Raw genomic sequence first — 16,178 nt, 5'->3', positions numbered from 1 at the left:
GGAAACAGCCCATTTCTGACTGATGAATGGATAAAGAAGACATTGTGTGTGTGTGTATACACACACACACACACACACACACACACACAATGACATATTAGTCATTAAAAAGAATGAAATCTTACCATTTGCAACTACTTGGAGATAGAGAGTATTATGCTAAGGGAAGTAAGTCAGTCAGAGCTAGACAAATACCATATAATTTCACTCATATGTGGAATTTAAGAAACAAAACAAATAAATATGAGTGGGGGAAAAGAGAGGAAAACCAGGAAACAGACTCTTAATCTACAGAGACCAAATGATGGTTGTCAGAGGGGAGGTGGGTGGGGGGATATGTTAAATTGGTGATGGGGATTAAGTTGTGCACTTGTTGTGATGAGCAGAGGGTGTCCTATGTAAGTGTTGAATCACTAAATTGTACACCTGAAACTAATATTATGCTGTATATTAACTGGAATTTAAAAACTTGGAAAAAAAAGACGTGATATGTATATGTGTGTATATATACATATATATATACACACACACCCCCAATGGAATATTGTATATATTGTATTATATTGTATATATACACAATGGAATATATATGTATACATATATATACAATATTTTATACACACACACACACACACACACACAATGGAATATTACTCATCCATAATAAAGAATTAAATCTTGTTCTTTTCAATGATGTGAATGGAGCTACAGAGTACTATGGTAAGCAAAATAAGTCTGTCAGAGAAAGGCAAGTACCATGATTTCACTAATACGTGGAATTTAAGAAACAAACAAATGATCATAGGGGAAAAATGTGAGTTGCACACCAAGAAACGGACTCTTAACTATAGAGAACTGATGGTTACCAGAGGGGAGGTGGGGGGGGTGGGTAAATAGGTGGTGGGGATTAAGGAGTGCCCTTGTTTTTTTTTTTTAAGATTTTATTTATTTATTTGACAGAGTCAGAGAGCACAAGCTGGGGGAGCAGCAGAGGGAGAAGCAGGCTCCCTGCCGAGCAGGGTGCCTGATGCGGGGGCTCGATCCCAGGACCCTGGGATCATGACCTGAGTCAAAGGCAGACGCTTAGCAACTGAGCCACCCAGGCACCCCTGGAGTGTGCTTGTTGTGATGAGCGCGGGGTGTCGTATGTAAGTGTTGAATCACTAAATTGTTCACCTGAAACAAATATTATACTGTATGTTAACTAACTGGAATTTAAAAAAAAATTTTAAAAATAGAGGAGAAAAATATTGTTGGTGATTTTGATATTTCTTGATTTTTTGTTTAGTACATCTTTATATTCTCAATTTTTCTTCTATAAAATTTTAAAGTAAGTATAAAAAATATTAACTTTAATCTATACTGTTATAAGGTTTACCCTAAGCATTTTAACATCTTTTTTCTTCTTAAAGATCATACAGTAGCTATAAAATGTATAGGATATCGTGGATCACCACATCAAAAACTAATGATGTATTGTATGGTGACTAACATAATAAAATTAAAAAAATTTTTAAAAAAGGATTTCATACTCTAAAAAAAAAAGTGTATAGGATAAAGTTCAAATTCTTTACTATAAATTCAAAGCCCTCTATGAGCTGCTCCCAAATTATAATCCCAGGCAGCAAATCTGGACTTTATCTTCCAGCTCTACTCTAGTCAAACTGGTCTCCTAATTGCCCTATCAAAGCAAGCCCTTGATTCTTTGTTTTTAAGATTTTATTTATTTATTTGAGAGAAAGAGCATGAGCAGGGGAGAGGGCAGAGGCAGAGGGAGAAGCAGACTCCCTGCTGAGCAGGGAGCCCGATGTGGGATTTGATCCCAGGACCCTGGGATCATGACCTGAGTCAAAGGCAGATGCTTACCGACTGAGACACCCAGGCACCCTGCCAGCCCTTGATTCTTACTTCTAGGTGAGCTGGTATGGTATAGTGGAAAGTACTGAAAGTTTGGAGTTGGGTAGTCCTGATTTTGAGGCCTTGTTCTGCTACTTCCAAGCTATTGGACTCCAGGCAGTTATTTCCCCTTTTTGACCATCAATGTCTTCATCCAGGAAGTGGGTATAATAACCTCTCCCCACCAGGTGATTGTAAGGACTAAATGAGCCTATTGAGAGTGCCTAGCATATAGTAGGAGTAAGTAAGTGTTAGACTCTGTTTTGCTTCCTGCCTGATATATGCCCCAGTTCTCATGTCTTATCTGTACTGTAACCAACCCTCAAAACAGCTCAGATTGCACCCCTCTGAACAGTTCTGGTGACATAGGTGATTTCCATCCATATAAACACGCATGAAGTACTCATATATTGCCTTGTGGGTTTTTTTAATTCCTCCAGCTAGCCAGCCATTCTGGTGAGGGACACAGATATGAAAAGAGATAATGATAATACAGTGTGATTGATATTCTAATGGAGAAATTATCTGTGTATACACATACAAATTCTGTCTCCCTATCTACACTGTATCTTGTATTTCTGAACATGACATTCCCCTTAGCACCAGGCTGGGTACACAGAATTGCAGCTAAGAAATGACCAAAATTATAATAATAATCTGATTTTTCTAACACACTTTATACCATTCAAAGCACTCTTCCAGATAACTATTTGATGTTGACAATAATCTTGGGAGAGAAACAGTGATGGGTCTTATCTTCTTCATTTCATAGAGAACAAAACTGAGGTTCAGAAAGACTAATTCAAGTCATGTAGTTAGGTAAGTGATAGAGTGAGGGTTGAAACTCCTATCTCTTGTTTCTGCATCCACTGTTTTTCCTAGTGCCTGCTGTTTTGTTATATTATTAGTCATATAAAAATTATAAATGGTAAAAATAATAGTAATGGTAATAAAATAGCTGGTAAAAATTTTGCCTTTTATTGAACACCTGCTCTATTCTAGATGTTGGGATACTATACTCAGGATTTTATGCATATATTCTCATTTAACATGGGTTATAACCTTCCAAGGTAGAAAGTATTATTCCTATTCTACAGTTGTGAAAACAGAGACACAGAGATAAGAAGTAACCTCATAGGTAATTGGCAATAGATTCAGATACATCTGATTTCTGAAGTCCATGCAGTCCCAAGTGCCAGTGGTTTTCAACCTTGGCTATACAGTGGGAACATTAAAATCATATAGTATCTGGACCCAGTCCCCAGAGATCCTAGTTTAATTGATTAGGGTAGGACTTGGGTATGGGTATGTTTAAAAGCTCCCCAGGTGGGACGCCTGGGTAGTGCAGTTGGTTGAGCATCCAACTCTTGGTTTCAGCTCAGGTTGTGATCTCTGGGTTGTGAGATCAAGCCCTGCGTCGGACTCTGCTCTGGGTGTGTACTCTGCTTGAGTTTCTCTCTCCCTCTGCCCCTCTTCCCCTGCACTCTTTCTCTAAAATAAATAAATAAATCTTAAAACAAAAACAAAAACAAAAAAGTTCCCCAGGTGATGCTATGTGTAGCCAGAGTTAGGAACCACTAGGCCACATGATGCTAACTTGGTCACTGCAGATCAAAATGACCAGAGCTGATAATGCTGTTCCATTTCAACTGCATAGTGGAGGGGGTGTTGGACAGGAAGAGTATGCTATGGTCAAAGCCAGAAAATACTTCTACCCAAACCTGGGTCCGCCTTAGGGCGATTGCTTTTCTTGATAAGAGAACTAGATGATGCCTCCTAAAATATGAATCCCATTTTTTTCCAACTTACAGCCAAATCCAAATGGACATCAACCCAAGGCCTTGGAAAACAAACAGGAGGCTCTTTATTGATGATTCATTACCAGTCAAACTTTGAAGTCACAGCAAAGGGATTTCTTGGTTGAAACACCCCAGTGATGTTCTCTCTTATCTCTAATTTGCCACCGTAAAACCACAATATCAAACTGAGGAGGCAGAGATGGAAGAGTAATATAACTGGGAGTCAAGAGACCTAGATTCCAGTCTTAATACTAAAACTAACTTGCTGTGTAACCTTGACAAGATCACTTCAATAGCTGTGCAACGTGGACTTGGACTGTTTTATAGATCAATGGGTTCATGATATAAGTCTATAGACCTATATCTCTCCCTGCTGACTTTTAAATGCTGCTTTTGGAGTATTTTAGAAGCCAGTTCTGATCATGTACTTAACCAGCTTGAAAAAAAATCTCTTGATACATAGATTTAGATTTAGGCTCCATAGTTCAGTGTTGCCTTCAGAATAAACTCAATCATTTTTAACCTGGAAGTCACTATCCTCTTCCACTTGGCTTCAACTGATCTTTCTGACCTAGCTTTCCACCATTTCTCTTCACATATGCTACAGTCCACACAAATAGTATTATTTGTTGTTCCATATACATGTTTCATAATTGATCATATTTTCCGCGGATTCCCTTTACCCTATTCCCACACGCCTAAATTTACATCATCTATCAAGATTCAGCTTAAGTGCTCCAAGCCTAAGATGCTCCAAATTCTTTTCTCTGACTCCTAAGGCACTAATCATCTTGTACTTTGAATCAGGGCTCTTTGTTTTGGTGGCTCTATGTCCCCTATTAGAATGGAAGCAACATGATAGCAAGATCCAGGTGGGATTCATCTCTGTAGTCACCAAAAGCCCAAGTAAATTGCTTTGCACATAACTAGTATTCAATAAATATTTACTGAGTAAAGAAAAATGTAGTTCAGCCCATTAGAAGACAACATAAAGAGATTTTCTTTTTTAAGTTCCCAGTTGCGACATCTTTGACACACACAGAAACATGATATGGCCAAATTTCAGGGCTATTCTGGAACCTAAATTGAAAGGTTTTCAATATGCTGTGTTTCTTGAGGGCTTTCATGCCCAGCCTTATGCTCTTACAAGTGATAATGACATAGACCTTGCCCTCCAGGGGCTTAAAACAGAATTGGACAATGAAGTCATACATTTAGGAAACAATTGTGAATACTCTAACTCAGCATCCACATTAAACGGTCAAACTTGAATGTCAGAAGAAATGAGGTAAGGTAGAGTTCCCTGGGGCAGAACTGTCAGGAAGCTTCATGGAAGGAATAGGACTTGAGGTAGACCTTGAGGGATGGCTAAAAATCCCTCCTTGTCCCTTCCCCTCAACAATGGTCCTCCTCTTTCTCAGTGTTTGGCAAGGTCAGAAAAAGTTTGAGGGTGGAAAGAGTAGCTCTGAGCTCTTAGATGTCATCTATGTTTGAGGCTTGAGGCTTCTCATAGGCTCCAAAATACAAAAGAATAAACATGTACCATCTTCTTTGGCTGCCAGTTTCCTGAGAGGTTGTTGCCCATCCAGTAGCAATATCATTTTTTGAACTTCTATTGTATTATTGTATAAATGTTTTGTATACCTAGTCTTACTTTATACCCACAAAATAATGTTTCTTACAATGTAGGCATGGTCCCCATTTACAGTTAATAAAACTGGCTCAAAGAAGTTAAGTTTATCTAAGATTATGTAGCTAGTACTTAGCTTCCTATAAAAGCAAAACAACTGCTACCACTTACTGAGTACTCATTATGTGCCAAGCAAATGGATACCTCATTCCATTGTTGTAACAATCCTATGGGCATAATTATTATCTTCGTTTTACAAATAAGAAAACTAAGACTCAGAGAGGTTGTGGCTTGTCAAAGGTCCCACAGCTCTGAGGCAGAGCTAGGATTCAAAATCCTATCTGGGGGGCGCCTGGGTGGCTCAGTCGTTAGGCGTCTGCCTTCGGCTCAGGTCATGATCCCAGGGTCCTGGGATCGAGCCCTGCATCGGGCTCCCTGCTCGGCGGGAAGCCTGCTTCTCCCTCTCCCACTCCCCCTGCTTGTGCTCTCTCTCTCGCTGTGTCTCTCTCTGTCAAATAAATAAATAAAATCTTAAAAAAAAAAAAAAAAAAAAAAAAAATCCTATCTGGGAGACTGAAGCTTGTCACATCTGAGACTTCACTAAGCCTTCTGAGCCTATGATCTTTCTACCAAACTGTACTTCCCCTTAATTTCTTTTTAACTTTGGTCCACACCTGACTTTTACTACAAATTTGACCTCCCTCTCCAGCCCAACCTCTTCTCTCCCTCCCCATTCTCTGTAAAATGACCATAGCCAATCTTAGCACTTGTTGATTTCTTAGTACCTCATGGCCATCAGTCTTCAACCTTAAGCAACTTTCTCCCACCTTTTCTTATATCCATCTACACCAAATCTGAGAGCACGATAAGGGGAGGTTCTTTCTCCTTGTACATTCCCCCAGTTTTCCAGAATCATCTCTTACTTTCTATGAAATTCCGCCATGCTCACCTGAAAGCCTCTCTTCTCCTGTAGCCACTAATTACTCTTTTGGATCACTTGGGAGTTAGGCTCCAGGAAAGGCAGAGAATGAAAACCAAACACAGTAGATTACTAAAGCATAATGAATCCAAACAAGCAAATGTGGGTAACGGCCAGCACAGCCAATTATTTCAAGGACAGGTCTGCTTCTAATGCTTCTAGAGCTGACGCAAATGCTACTCACTGCAATAGTTAACCCAGTGGAGAATTGATGGCCCTGTAGCTGAGCAAGGCCTTACAAGCACTCTTTCTCCAACCCTAGAACACACCATCAGAATGCAGTCTTTTCTCTCTGGTCAAGACAGAGGAAAGAGTTAAGAAGGGCTCCTAAACACATATATTATAGGTTTCCAGTGTGGATATATCCTTCACTTTTATCTCAGAACCTAAGGCAGAGTGAAGGGCTCCTTGCCCCATGCTCCAACAGGAATTTATTCTCACCCCCATCAGAACATGGGTCATATGGGACTGGGACTGGTTGCTTACATGCCAGCCTCACCATGAACCTTTGGAGGGCAGGGACCATGCATGGCCTTTCATCCTTTTCTCTCCCACTGCATAGCACTATGCCTGAATAAATGAACAAATGCATGTAAGTAGATCTCTTCCCCACCCTACTCTCAAAAGGAACGTCCTAAGTCCCTTTGTAGAAACTACACAAAAGCCCTCTCCAAAGCCAGGCCTGGTTAGAAGCAGTGCTATCAAAGGAGGACAGGATATTGGCTTGTATAATTTTGCTCTCCTAAAAGCTAATGCTTCTTAGAAAATAGAAAGGAGAAGGTAGCTAACGCTGTTTAAGAAATAAAAATGTGATACTCAAAAGAAGCCAAGGTTCAAGCTCTGTCTCCATATCTTACAATGTGGGTGACTCTGGGAAGTTGTTTCACTTCTCTGAGCCTCAGTTTTTCCTTAATGGGGAAATAAACGTGAAATGAGGGGAAAAACCTATCTCATAGGTCTATCAAAATAGAATACAATAGAAAAAGAGAAAGCATCCAGTTAGTTCTATGTCTGGAAAAGAGAAGAGTCCTTGACTAAATTATATCAGCAAACAATATTATTTTTATTGTAAGTTGATTGCCATGGAACAATGCAATTTAACATGCACCTTGTGTGTGCTATTTTTAATTGCTAAGGAAAAATGTAAAGAATATCAAGTCCACTCAAATGTTGGATTGATACAAGGGATGGAGATGGGAGACATGAGAGTGGCACAGTAAGTAAGAAGTTGCTACGGCTAATGTCAAAGAGGTTTCTGCCTGTGTTTTCCTCTAGGATTTTGATGGTTATAGCAGCATTATAAACAGTAGCCAAATTATGGAAAGAGCCCAAATGTCCATTGACTGATGAATGGATAACGAAGTCATGGTATATATATACAATGGAATATTACTCAGCTATCAAAAAAATGAAATCCTGCCATTTCAATGATGTGGATGGAGCTAGAGCGTATTATGCTAACCGAAATAAGTCAGTCAGTCAAAGACAAGTACCATATGATTTCACTCATTATGTGGAATTTAAGAAACAAAACAGATGAACATATGGGGAAACAGAGAGGCAAACCATAAAACAGACTCTTAACTATAGAGGACAAATTGAGGGTTGCTGCAGGGCAGGTGTGTGGGGGGATGGGTTAAATGGGTGATGGATATTACGGAGGGCACTTGTGATGAGCACTGGGTGTTATATTTAAGTGATGAATCACTAAATGCTACTCCTAAAATGAATGTTACACTGTATGTTAACTAACTGGAATTTAAATAAAAACTTGAAAAAAAAAAACAGCAAAGAGACAGAAGTTTGGCTGATTTTCCACCAAGGCCAGAACCACTACCTCAGTTCTGTTTTCTGTGGCTAAGGCTGGAGGCATGGGGCTTTGAAAAACGCTGCATCACACCAGCCTGTTGCTGACTGATTTAAGATAGAAAGCAAAAGCAGGCAATGATGTGGCCCAAACTTAGATAGGCTGGCTGATACTGGACAGTAAGATCAGTACTTACATTGACTGAAACTGTTAGTTGCTGCCAGAAGTCTGGAGCAGGACTGTGGAGGAAGGGGAAGGGGGAATGCCTCTGGACTTTAACTTTGCAGTAGATGATGGTTAGGGAGGGCTAAGTTACTGTGTATGCTAAACTTATAGGATCTGGCTGACCTCAAGACTTGGTAGCAGGCAAGACAAACTTCACTGTGATGAATATAACTTGAGTTACCCAACTCTCTAACAGATTGATGTGAAGGTCAACACATGACTTATAAATTGAAGCTGTGTCTACATAGAAGTCTGGTCTTAATTGGCTATTCCCTTGAATAGGCAAATCTTAGGAAGGGGAAGGGCAGAGAAAGGGAATTAATAACATATTTTGAATATTGATTACATGGCAGATATTTTGTTATTTTTTTAACCTTAGCAATAATTCTGTGGGATGAGCTGTTTCTCCTATTCATAGATATAGAAACCAAGGTGTGCAGATCTTAAATAACTTAACTATTAATCATATAGACAGATGCATCACTGGGTCAAGCCAAAGAATTCACAGAGTCAGTTACTTAGTGGAAATCTTATCAGACTCCCATAGAATAGCTTTCACTGAATTGTGCTCTGAGACAATGCAATCAGCCGATATTGAGGTTTTTATATGCAACAGTCCTTGAGAGAAAATGTTTCTTAGAAATATTCTCTGGCCTCAAAAATGGATGAGTTGTGCTTTTTTGAACAGCTTGCTTGTTGTTACCTTAAGAGCATGGATTTACATGAATATTAAGTTCTTTCTCTTTTCATTTTCTGTAGAAAGTTTGGAGCCAAATCTGTGACACTGTTCCAGCAAGCATGTAAGGCTTCATAGCAAACATTTTGTGTACTAACTCCATTCTTTCCATATCCCTACTATCCTACCTTTTTCCCCTCTCTTGGCTTCATTTTTTCTCACCTGTACTCTCTAGAATCTAAGGCAGAAGTCAGCAAGCATTTTCTGTAAAGTATCAGATAGCTAATATTTTAGGACTTGTAGGCCATAAGATCTCTGTTGCTACTACTTAATTCTGCTGTTTTAGTGTGAAAGTAGCTTTAGACAATATGTAAATGAGGTGGTGTGTTTCTGTTGATGGGTACAGAAATTTTAATTTCATATAATTTTCATGAGTCATGACATGTTATTTTTCTTTTGATATTTTTCAGTTAAGGCCATAGTTCGCTAAGCCTTGATACAAGCCTCAAGAGAGTAGGGACCTTGTATGTCTTATTCATTCTTATGTCCTTAATGCCTAGAATGGGGCCAGGCACACAACAAGTACTCAATAAATACTTGTTGAATAAATTATTCTTACTATTTTTAAGTTCCTGTATTTTCTATATTGTGAAAGCCTTAATTCCTTTCTGGAACAGGACAGGATAAAAAACAAGGCACATTTTTAGAAGGGCATCTAGCTAGAAAGTAAAAGAGCCACAATTTGGGTCTGAGCCTTTCTGATATCAAAGTCCATATTCTGTCCATTATATCATATTATCTTCATAGAATTATGTACCGCCCTCCAGATACCCTCTGGATTAGCCCCAACCTCCAAACATGAGTCTCCAATTAAATTTACCAAAGTCAGCCACATCTTGAATTTGTAATTTAAAAAGTCCAGAGTTTTGCAGAAGTTGTGTCCCTTTGTCCCTATCTTGACTAATCTGAAAAGTGAGAATGAGAAACCATCAGTTTACCAATTTCAAAGCTTCTTATATGAAAGAAAAGTGATAGTTCTGCCTTATTGGAAATAACACAGGCTTTGTTACCTGCCAGACTTGATAAGATTGAGACCCCAGCTCTGCTAGTTAGTAACTGTGAACCTTTGGCAAGTCACTTAGCTCTAGGATCCCCAGTTTTCTAGTAGAAAAAAAAAAACAGTAATACATTCTTCACAGTAAGGTTGTGAGGATCGAAAATAATTTGTCAGTACCTAGTACAGTGCCAGGGACACAGCAGATACTTAATGGCAACAGCAGCAATAATAATATTGATAAAAACATCATTATTATTAATTTATTCTACAATGAGTGCTTACCTTGGGACAGTCAAGCATTGTTCTAAGCACTTGGGATATAGAGGTAAATAAAACAGGCCCCAAATCCCCGCCCTCATTAAGTTTACACTCTAGTGATTATTGTGAATGGCTTTTATGTTCTTACCCACCATTCCAATATTAGTGGTAGTAAATTGGAAACAGATCCCTACTTAAATATCTCCAACCTCAGAAAGATCTTAGGGTGCAAAATAGTTGGTTTCAATTCTGATTCCAATTGGATTCCCAAGCACTTACCCTCCTTGTGGTGAGCCAGGGGTCGAGGAGCTGGTCTCTTTATGTGGAAAGAGGGGGCTTTGGTGGGCCCAGAGCCTGGCACAGGTCCATTGGTGGCCTTTGGTATGGCCTTGGTCCCTCCATCCTGCAGCCTAGACACCAGCTTCCCCACATCCACTTCAGGACAGGACTCCAACTTGCCATCTGAAACAGGCCTGCTACTTGGAGACTTCCTTCCAGTGTCAGCTTCTCCACTCCTCTGAATAGGCAGTTTGGGGTATTGTGGTAGCTTGGGGGGTTCTATACTGCTGGCAATAATACCATTGGGTGTTTGATGTTGGATTTCATCTAGGAAAAGGTGGTGCAAAGAGGGAAGATTAAAGCTGACTTCATTACCATTTCATTTTTATACATGTACACATAATATTGAAAAATTTTACACATTTTCAATGGAGCTATTATTGTGGAACTAATCACTGATATCTCGCAAAATCAGTCTCTATCTAGCCCAATTCATGTGGAGTCACAGATTCCATAAAATAGGGAATTCAGTTCAAGATGGGAGTTTGATTTTCACCACCACAATTTAGTAAAACCATAATATACCAAGATGCTTTATTCAAAGGGCTATGTAATTTAAAAGGGACTTAAGAGTCCCCAATTATAATTCTGTTCTTTTTAAAGAGACATCAGTTAATCCTCAACTATTTCTATTTCTCTCAAAAGTAATTTGTTAAAATCTCTCAAATTTAAAGTTAATAAACTTAACAGAATTTAACTTCATTCTCCATCCTCATAAAGAAACCTCCGACTAGCCATGTTCTTCCCTTAGTTTTGTGGTCCACAATTTTCTGTGACAATAGGACCTACTTTTCAGTTGTTCTGAGTTTTACTTAAAGCTTTGAGACTCTTAGGAGAGCCAAGGATACTCTCCCTAGACAAATTAACCCACACAAATACATGAAAAATTTTAAAAACTAATTTTAAGAGATTCATAGAGTCCCTTAAAGCTGTTAATCCTTGATTGAGAACTCCTGCTGTAAGGAAACTGTCACCTTTCTTCATAATAGAAAACCTAGATCAGAGTGTAGTGATTAAGAAAAGAGGTTCTGTTTGGCCAAATGAGACTTGAGAAACATGTTGAGCAGTTGTAATACATATATCTTGTTGGATCCTGATTTTTAAAAAAATGATGGAGAATTTAAATATTGTCTAGATAGTGATCTTAAGGAATTACTGTTTGTTTTGTTTTCTTTCAGGTATGATTATGGTATTGTAATTTTGGCTTTAAAGTCCTTATCTTTTAGAGATGTATACTGAAACATTTGTGGATGAAATGACATACATGTGTCTTGGTTGGGGATGTGGGTAGGGGTACAGATGAAACAAGAACGGACATAATGGGTGGTAAATGTTGAAGTTGGGTGATAGGCACATGGGGAGTACGTTATACTGTTGTTGTTTTTTTTTAACTTTGGTTTATGTTTAAAACTCTCCATAGTAAAATGTTAAAAGAAATGCAGGTTTTGGAGTCAGATAGCCAGGTCTGAATCTCAGTTCTGCTTCTTATCAACTGTAGGACCTTGAGCAAATTCATAATCTCTCTATACCTCAAGTTTTCTCCTCAATAAAATGGGAATAATAATAGTACCTACTTCATGAGGTTGTAGTGAGGGTTACATGAGATGGTATACTTATTTCAGTGCCTGGGACATAATAAACACTCTGTAATTGTTAGTTATTACTTATGCTATTATGCTCTAAGAGGGCAGTGAGGCAAGAGTTTTTATGTGGGAAGGAAGGGCTAAGTTTTGCTGCGAAGACTTTTTTCCCCAGAGAACTTTCTTCTCCTTGAGAACCTGTCACCAATCAGTGCTGCCACCATTATAGGGATCAGGGCCAAAAGGATTCCCTCTATAGTTTCCCTACTCTGTAGCAAGGTAGGTATATAGCCCTGCTTTTATTAACCCTACCACAATTGCCATAAGACTAGAACATTGAAACAAAAATTTACCAAAGGCTCACAAATAATAGTAGGGGCATAAGCAGAAAGGAGCCACGTAACTAGATCACGTGCTTCCAGGACATGCTTATGGCAGAGGCCACCTGTAAACCTCTAGCATTTAGGAGTAACCTGAAGCACATTTACCCTCTCAGAACAATGAAATGAACAGTGACATCAATTTCTTCTCTCACATGCTTTCGGCCCAACATCTCAGTTATATGTTTCTATTTGAATACTTTCTTCTAGTAGAAAGACCCTAGGAAATTTTATCCCTGCTCTACTTTAGAAGACACCACAGGGGTTGGCTGTGCCTTCAGGCCATAACAGCATTGTTACCATCTCAATACATTTAGGGAGGTCCAATCTCATAAAGATGATCCACATACACAGTCTCAAAGAGGCCACTACCTTCCACACGGGGAAGGACCATTTCCTGACGCAAGGAAATAGGGGATGGAATGATAGCAGCAATGGGGACTCTGAACTAGACCCTATGCCAAGGGAAACTATTTCTAGGTTCTGGAATATGCTGAATTATTATTGACAAAATGAGAAAATGGTAATGATAATAATGACAATGATGATAATGGTAACAGATACCATTATTTGAGCACTTTATCTGTGCCAGGCCCTGTTCTAAGTGCTTCACAAGGATTATCTCATCACTGTCTTCAAAACTGCTCTATAAATTAGTGAACTCTTATTAGTCCCATTTTACAGATAAGGAATCTAAGGCACTGAGACAAGCTCAGTGTCACAAAACTAATGTGGTAGAGCCAGTTTTCAAAGTCTGAAGTCTGTTTCCAGAGTCCACGCTTTCTGAAGAGAGAGTTTATCCCTCTGGTCAGGTAACAAGAGTTTAGTTATCATTCTCTTTCTTTAATCAGCCATCCATTTCCACAGGAAAACACATAGACCAGCTTCAGAAACTGCAGAAAACTGGGAATCAATCAGGATTGACAGGGAGGCCTCACAAATAGGCAAGTAGCCAACTGTGGGCCTCTCTTCTATGTGTGGGTAAGTGGTAGGGAGAAGCTTTGAGATGTAACATACTAGTGCAGCAGGAGAAAAATATCAATTATTATGATACAAGTAGAATCATACAAATAAGTGTTATGAGGAGGACAGTGCTAATTCTGTCTGGAGGGGCTGAAGAAGATCTTGTAAAAGAGGTAAGATTTGAGCTGGGCCTTGAAGGATTACAATAGATTATAAAAAGTGGGAGGGGGGAGGAACAAGACGGCAGAGGAGTAGGAGACCTAAATTTGGTCTGGTCCCAGGAATTCAGCTAGATAGTGATCAAACCATTCTGAACACCTACAAACTCAACAGGCGATCGAAGAAAAGAATAGCAGCAACTCCATGAACAGAAAAGCGACCACTTTCTGGAAGGTAGGACGTGCGGAGAAGTGAATCCGAGGTGATATTCGGGAGGATAGACGGCGGGCGAGGGGGCCTCCGTCAGCAGCTACCGGCAAGTGATAGAGCAACGGAGCACAAAATTGGAAACTTTAGAAGTCGGCTCTGCTGAGGGATGTCGCTCCAGTGGCTAAGCGGGAGGTGGAACCCTCTCTGGGACAGTGTGGTCTCAGGACCCTCGGGGTCTCAGAAAGACCAGGGGTGCCTGAGTGCGGCAGAGCTCCCAGGTATCGGGGTGGGGAAGCTGGCTGCAGAGACGGAGCCCAGGCGCGGGCTCTCAGCTCGGGGTTGCCATAAACCATGATCCGTGGCACAGTCGGGCCACTGCTCTTCCAGCAGGGACCCAACAAGCGGCAGATCCGGGGAGACTCCCCTTCCTCCCCCGGGGGGAGAGGCACAGGAGCACACCGCAGGGATCTGCTGGGTTTGGAGACTCCACACGGGGTCGGGTGCCAGAGACAGAAATGCTCGGTCACAGGCCGGGTGAGCAGGGAGTGTGGCCGGAGACCGGGGAGGCAGGAGTGACTGACTGCTTTTCTCTGGGGGTGCAGTGAGGATTGGGGACCCAAGCTCTCGTCTCCTCTGGGGCGGAGATTGGGAGGCTGCCATTTTCACTCTCATCCTCCAAAGCTGTACGGAAAGCTTGCAGGGAACAAAAACTCCCGAGAGCAAACCCGAGCAGATTACTTAGCCTGGCCCCCCACAAGGGCGGGGCAATTCTGCCTCCGGCAAAGACATTTGAGAACCACTGCAACAGGCTCCACCCCCAGAAGATCAGGAAGAACAGCCAGACAAGACCAAGTTTACCGATCAATGAGAACGGCAGAACTCCAGCACTAGGGGAATACTGCACAGAGATTCCATGGCTTTTTTCCCATGATTCTTTAGTCTTTCAGAGTTAATTTTTTAAATTTTCTTTTTCTTTTTTTTTTTGATTTTTTTCTTTTTCCCTTTTTCAATCAACATCTTATCAATCCCCCCTTTTTTTTGTAGTTTTTAATTTTATTATATTATGTTAGTCACCATACAATACATCATTAGTTTTTGATGTAGTGATCCCCGATCCATTGTTTTCATATAACACCCAGTGCTCCATGCAGTACGTGCCCTCCTTAATACCCATCACCGGGCTAACCAATCCCCCCTCGCCCCTCCCCTCTAGAACCCTGTTTCTTTCTCAGGTCCATAGTCTCTCATGGTTCATCTCTCCCTCCAATTCCCCCCCCCCATTTTTCCCTTCCTTATCCTAATGTCCTCCATGTTATTCCTTATGTTCCACAAATAAGTGAAACCATATGATAATTGACTTTCTCTGTTTGACTTATTTCGATTAGCATAATCTCCTCCAGTCCCATCCATGTTGATGTAAAAGTTGGGTATTCATCTTTTCTGATGGCTGAGTAATATTCCATTGTATATATGGACCACATCTTCTTTATCCATTCATCTGTTGAAGGGCATCTCAGCTCTTTCCACAGTTTGGCTATTGCGGACATTGCTGCTCTGAACATTGGGGTGCATATGGCCCTTCTTTTCACTACATCTGTGTCTTTGGGGTAAATACCCAGGAGTGCAATTGCTGGGTCATAGGGTAGCTCTATTTTTAAATTTTTGAGGAACCTCCACATTGTTTTCCAAAGTGGCTGTACCAACTTGCATTCCCACCAACAGTGTAAGAGGGTTCCCCTTCCTCCACAACCTCTCCAACATTTGTTGTTTCTTTCCCTGTCCATTTTGGCCATTCTAACTGGCGTAAGGGGGTATCTCAGTGTCGTTTTGATTTGGATTTCCCTGATGGCTACTGATGATGAACATTTTTTCATGTGTCTGTTAGCCATTTGTATGTCTTCTTCAGAGAAGTGTCTGTTCATCTCTTCTGCCCACTTTTCGACTTGATTATTTGTTTTTTGGGTGTTGAGTTTGAGAAGTTCTTTATAGATCTTGGATACCAGCCCTTTATCTGTAGTGTCATTTGCAAATATCTTCTCCCATTCTGTGGGTTGCCTCTTTGTTTTGTTGACTGTTTCCTTTGCTGTGCAGAAGCTTTTTATCTTGATGAAGTCCCAAAGGTTCATTTTTGCTTTTGTTTCACTAGTTTTTGGAGATGTATCTTGAAAGAAGTTGCTGTGGCCAATGTCAAAGAGGTTACTGCCTATGTTTTCCTCTAGG

At 40.3% G+C, this 16,178-nt stretch overlaps 1 protein-coding gene across 3 annotated transcripts in view; it reads right to left on the bottom strand.

The window, feature by feature from the left end:
* OPHN1 (oligophrenin 1) overlaps window positions 1-16,178 on the bottom strand; it is a 507,505-nt gene that overhangs the window by 23,635 nt on the left and 467,692 nt on the right. For all 3 annotated transcript variants that reach the window (XM_032393808.1, XM_032393806.1, XM_032393807.1), the window contains exon 21: window positions 10,607-10,933. In XM_032393808.1, the coding sequence (XP_032249699.1) occupies window positions 10,607-10,933 (327 nt within the window). The remainder of the gene's footprint in view (window positions 1-10,606; window positions 10,934-16,178) is intronic.

This window comes from Phoca vitulina, unplaced genomic scaffold (assembly GCF_004348235.1).
Source record: "Phoca vitulina isolate PV1807 unplaced genomic scaffold, GSC_HSeal_1.0 scaffold77, whole genome shotgun sequence".
Taxonomy (NCBI): domain Eukaryota; kingdom Metazoa; phylum Chordata; class Mammalia; order Carnivora; family Phocidae; genus Phoca; species Phoca vitulina.
This window is presented reverse-complemented; position numbering and strand designations above follow the sequence as displayed.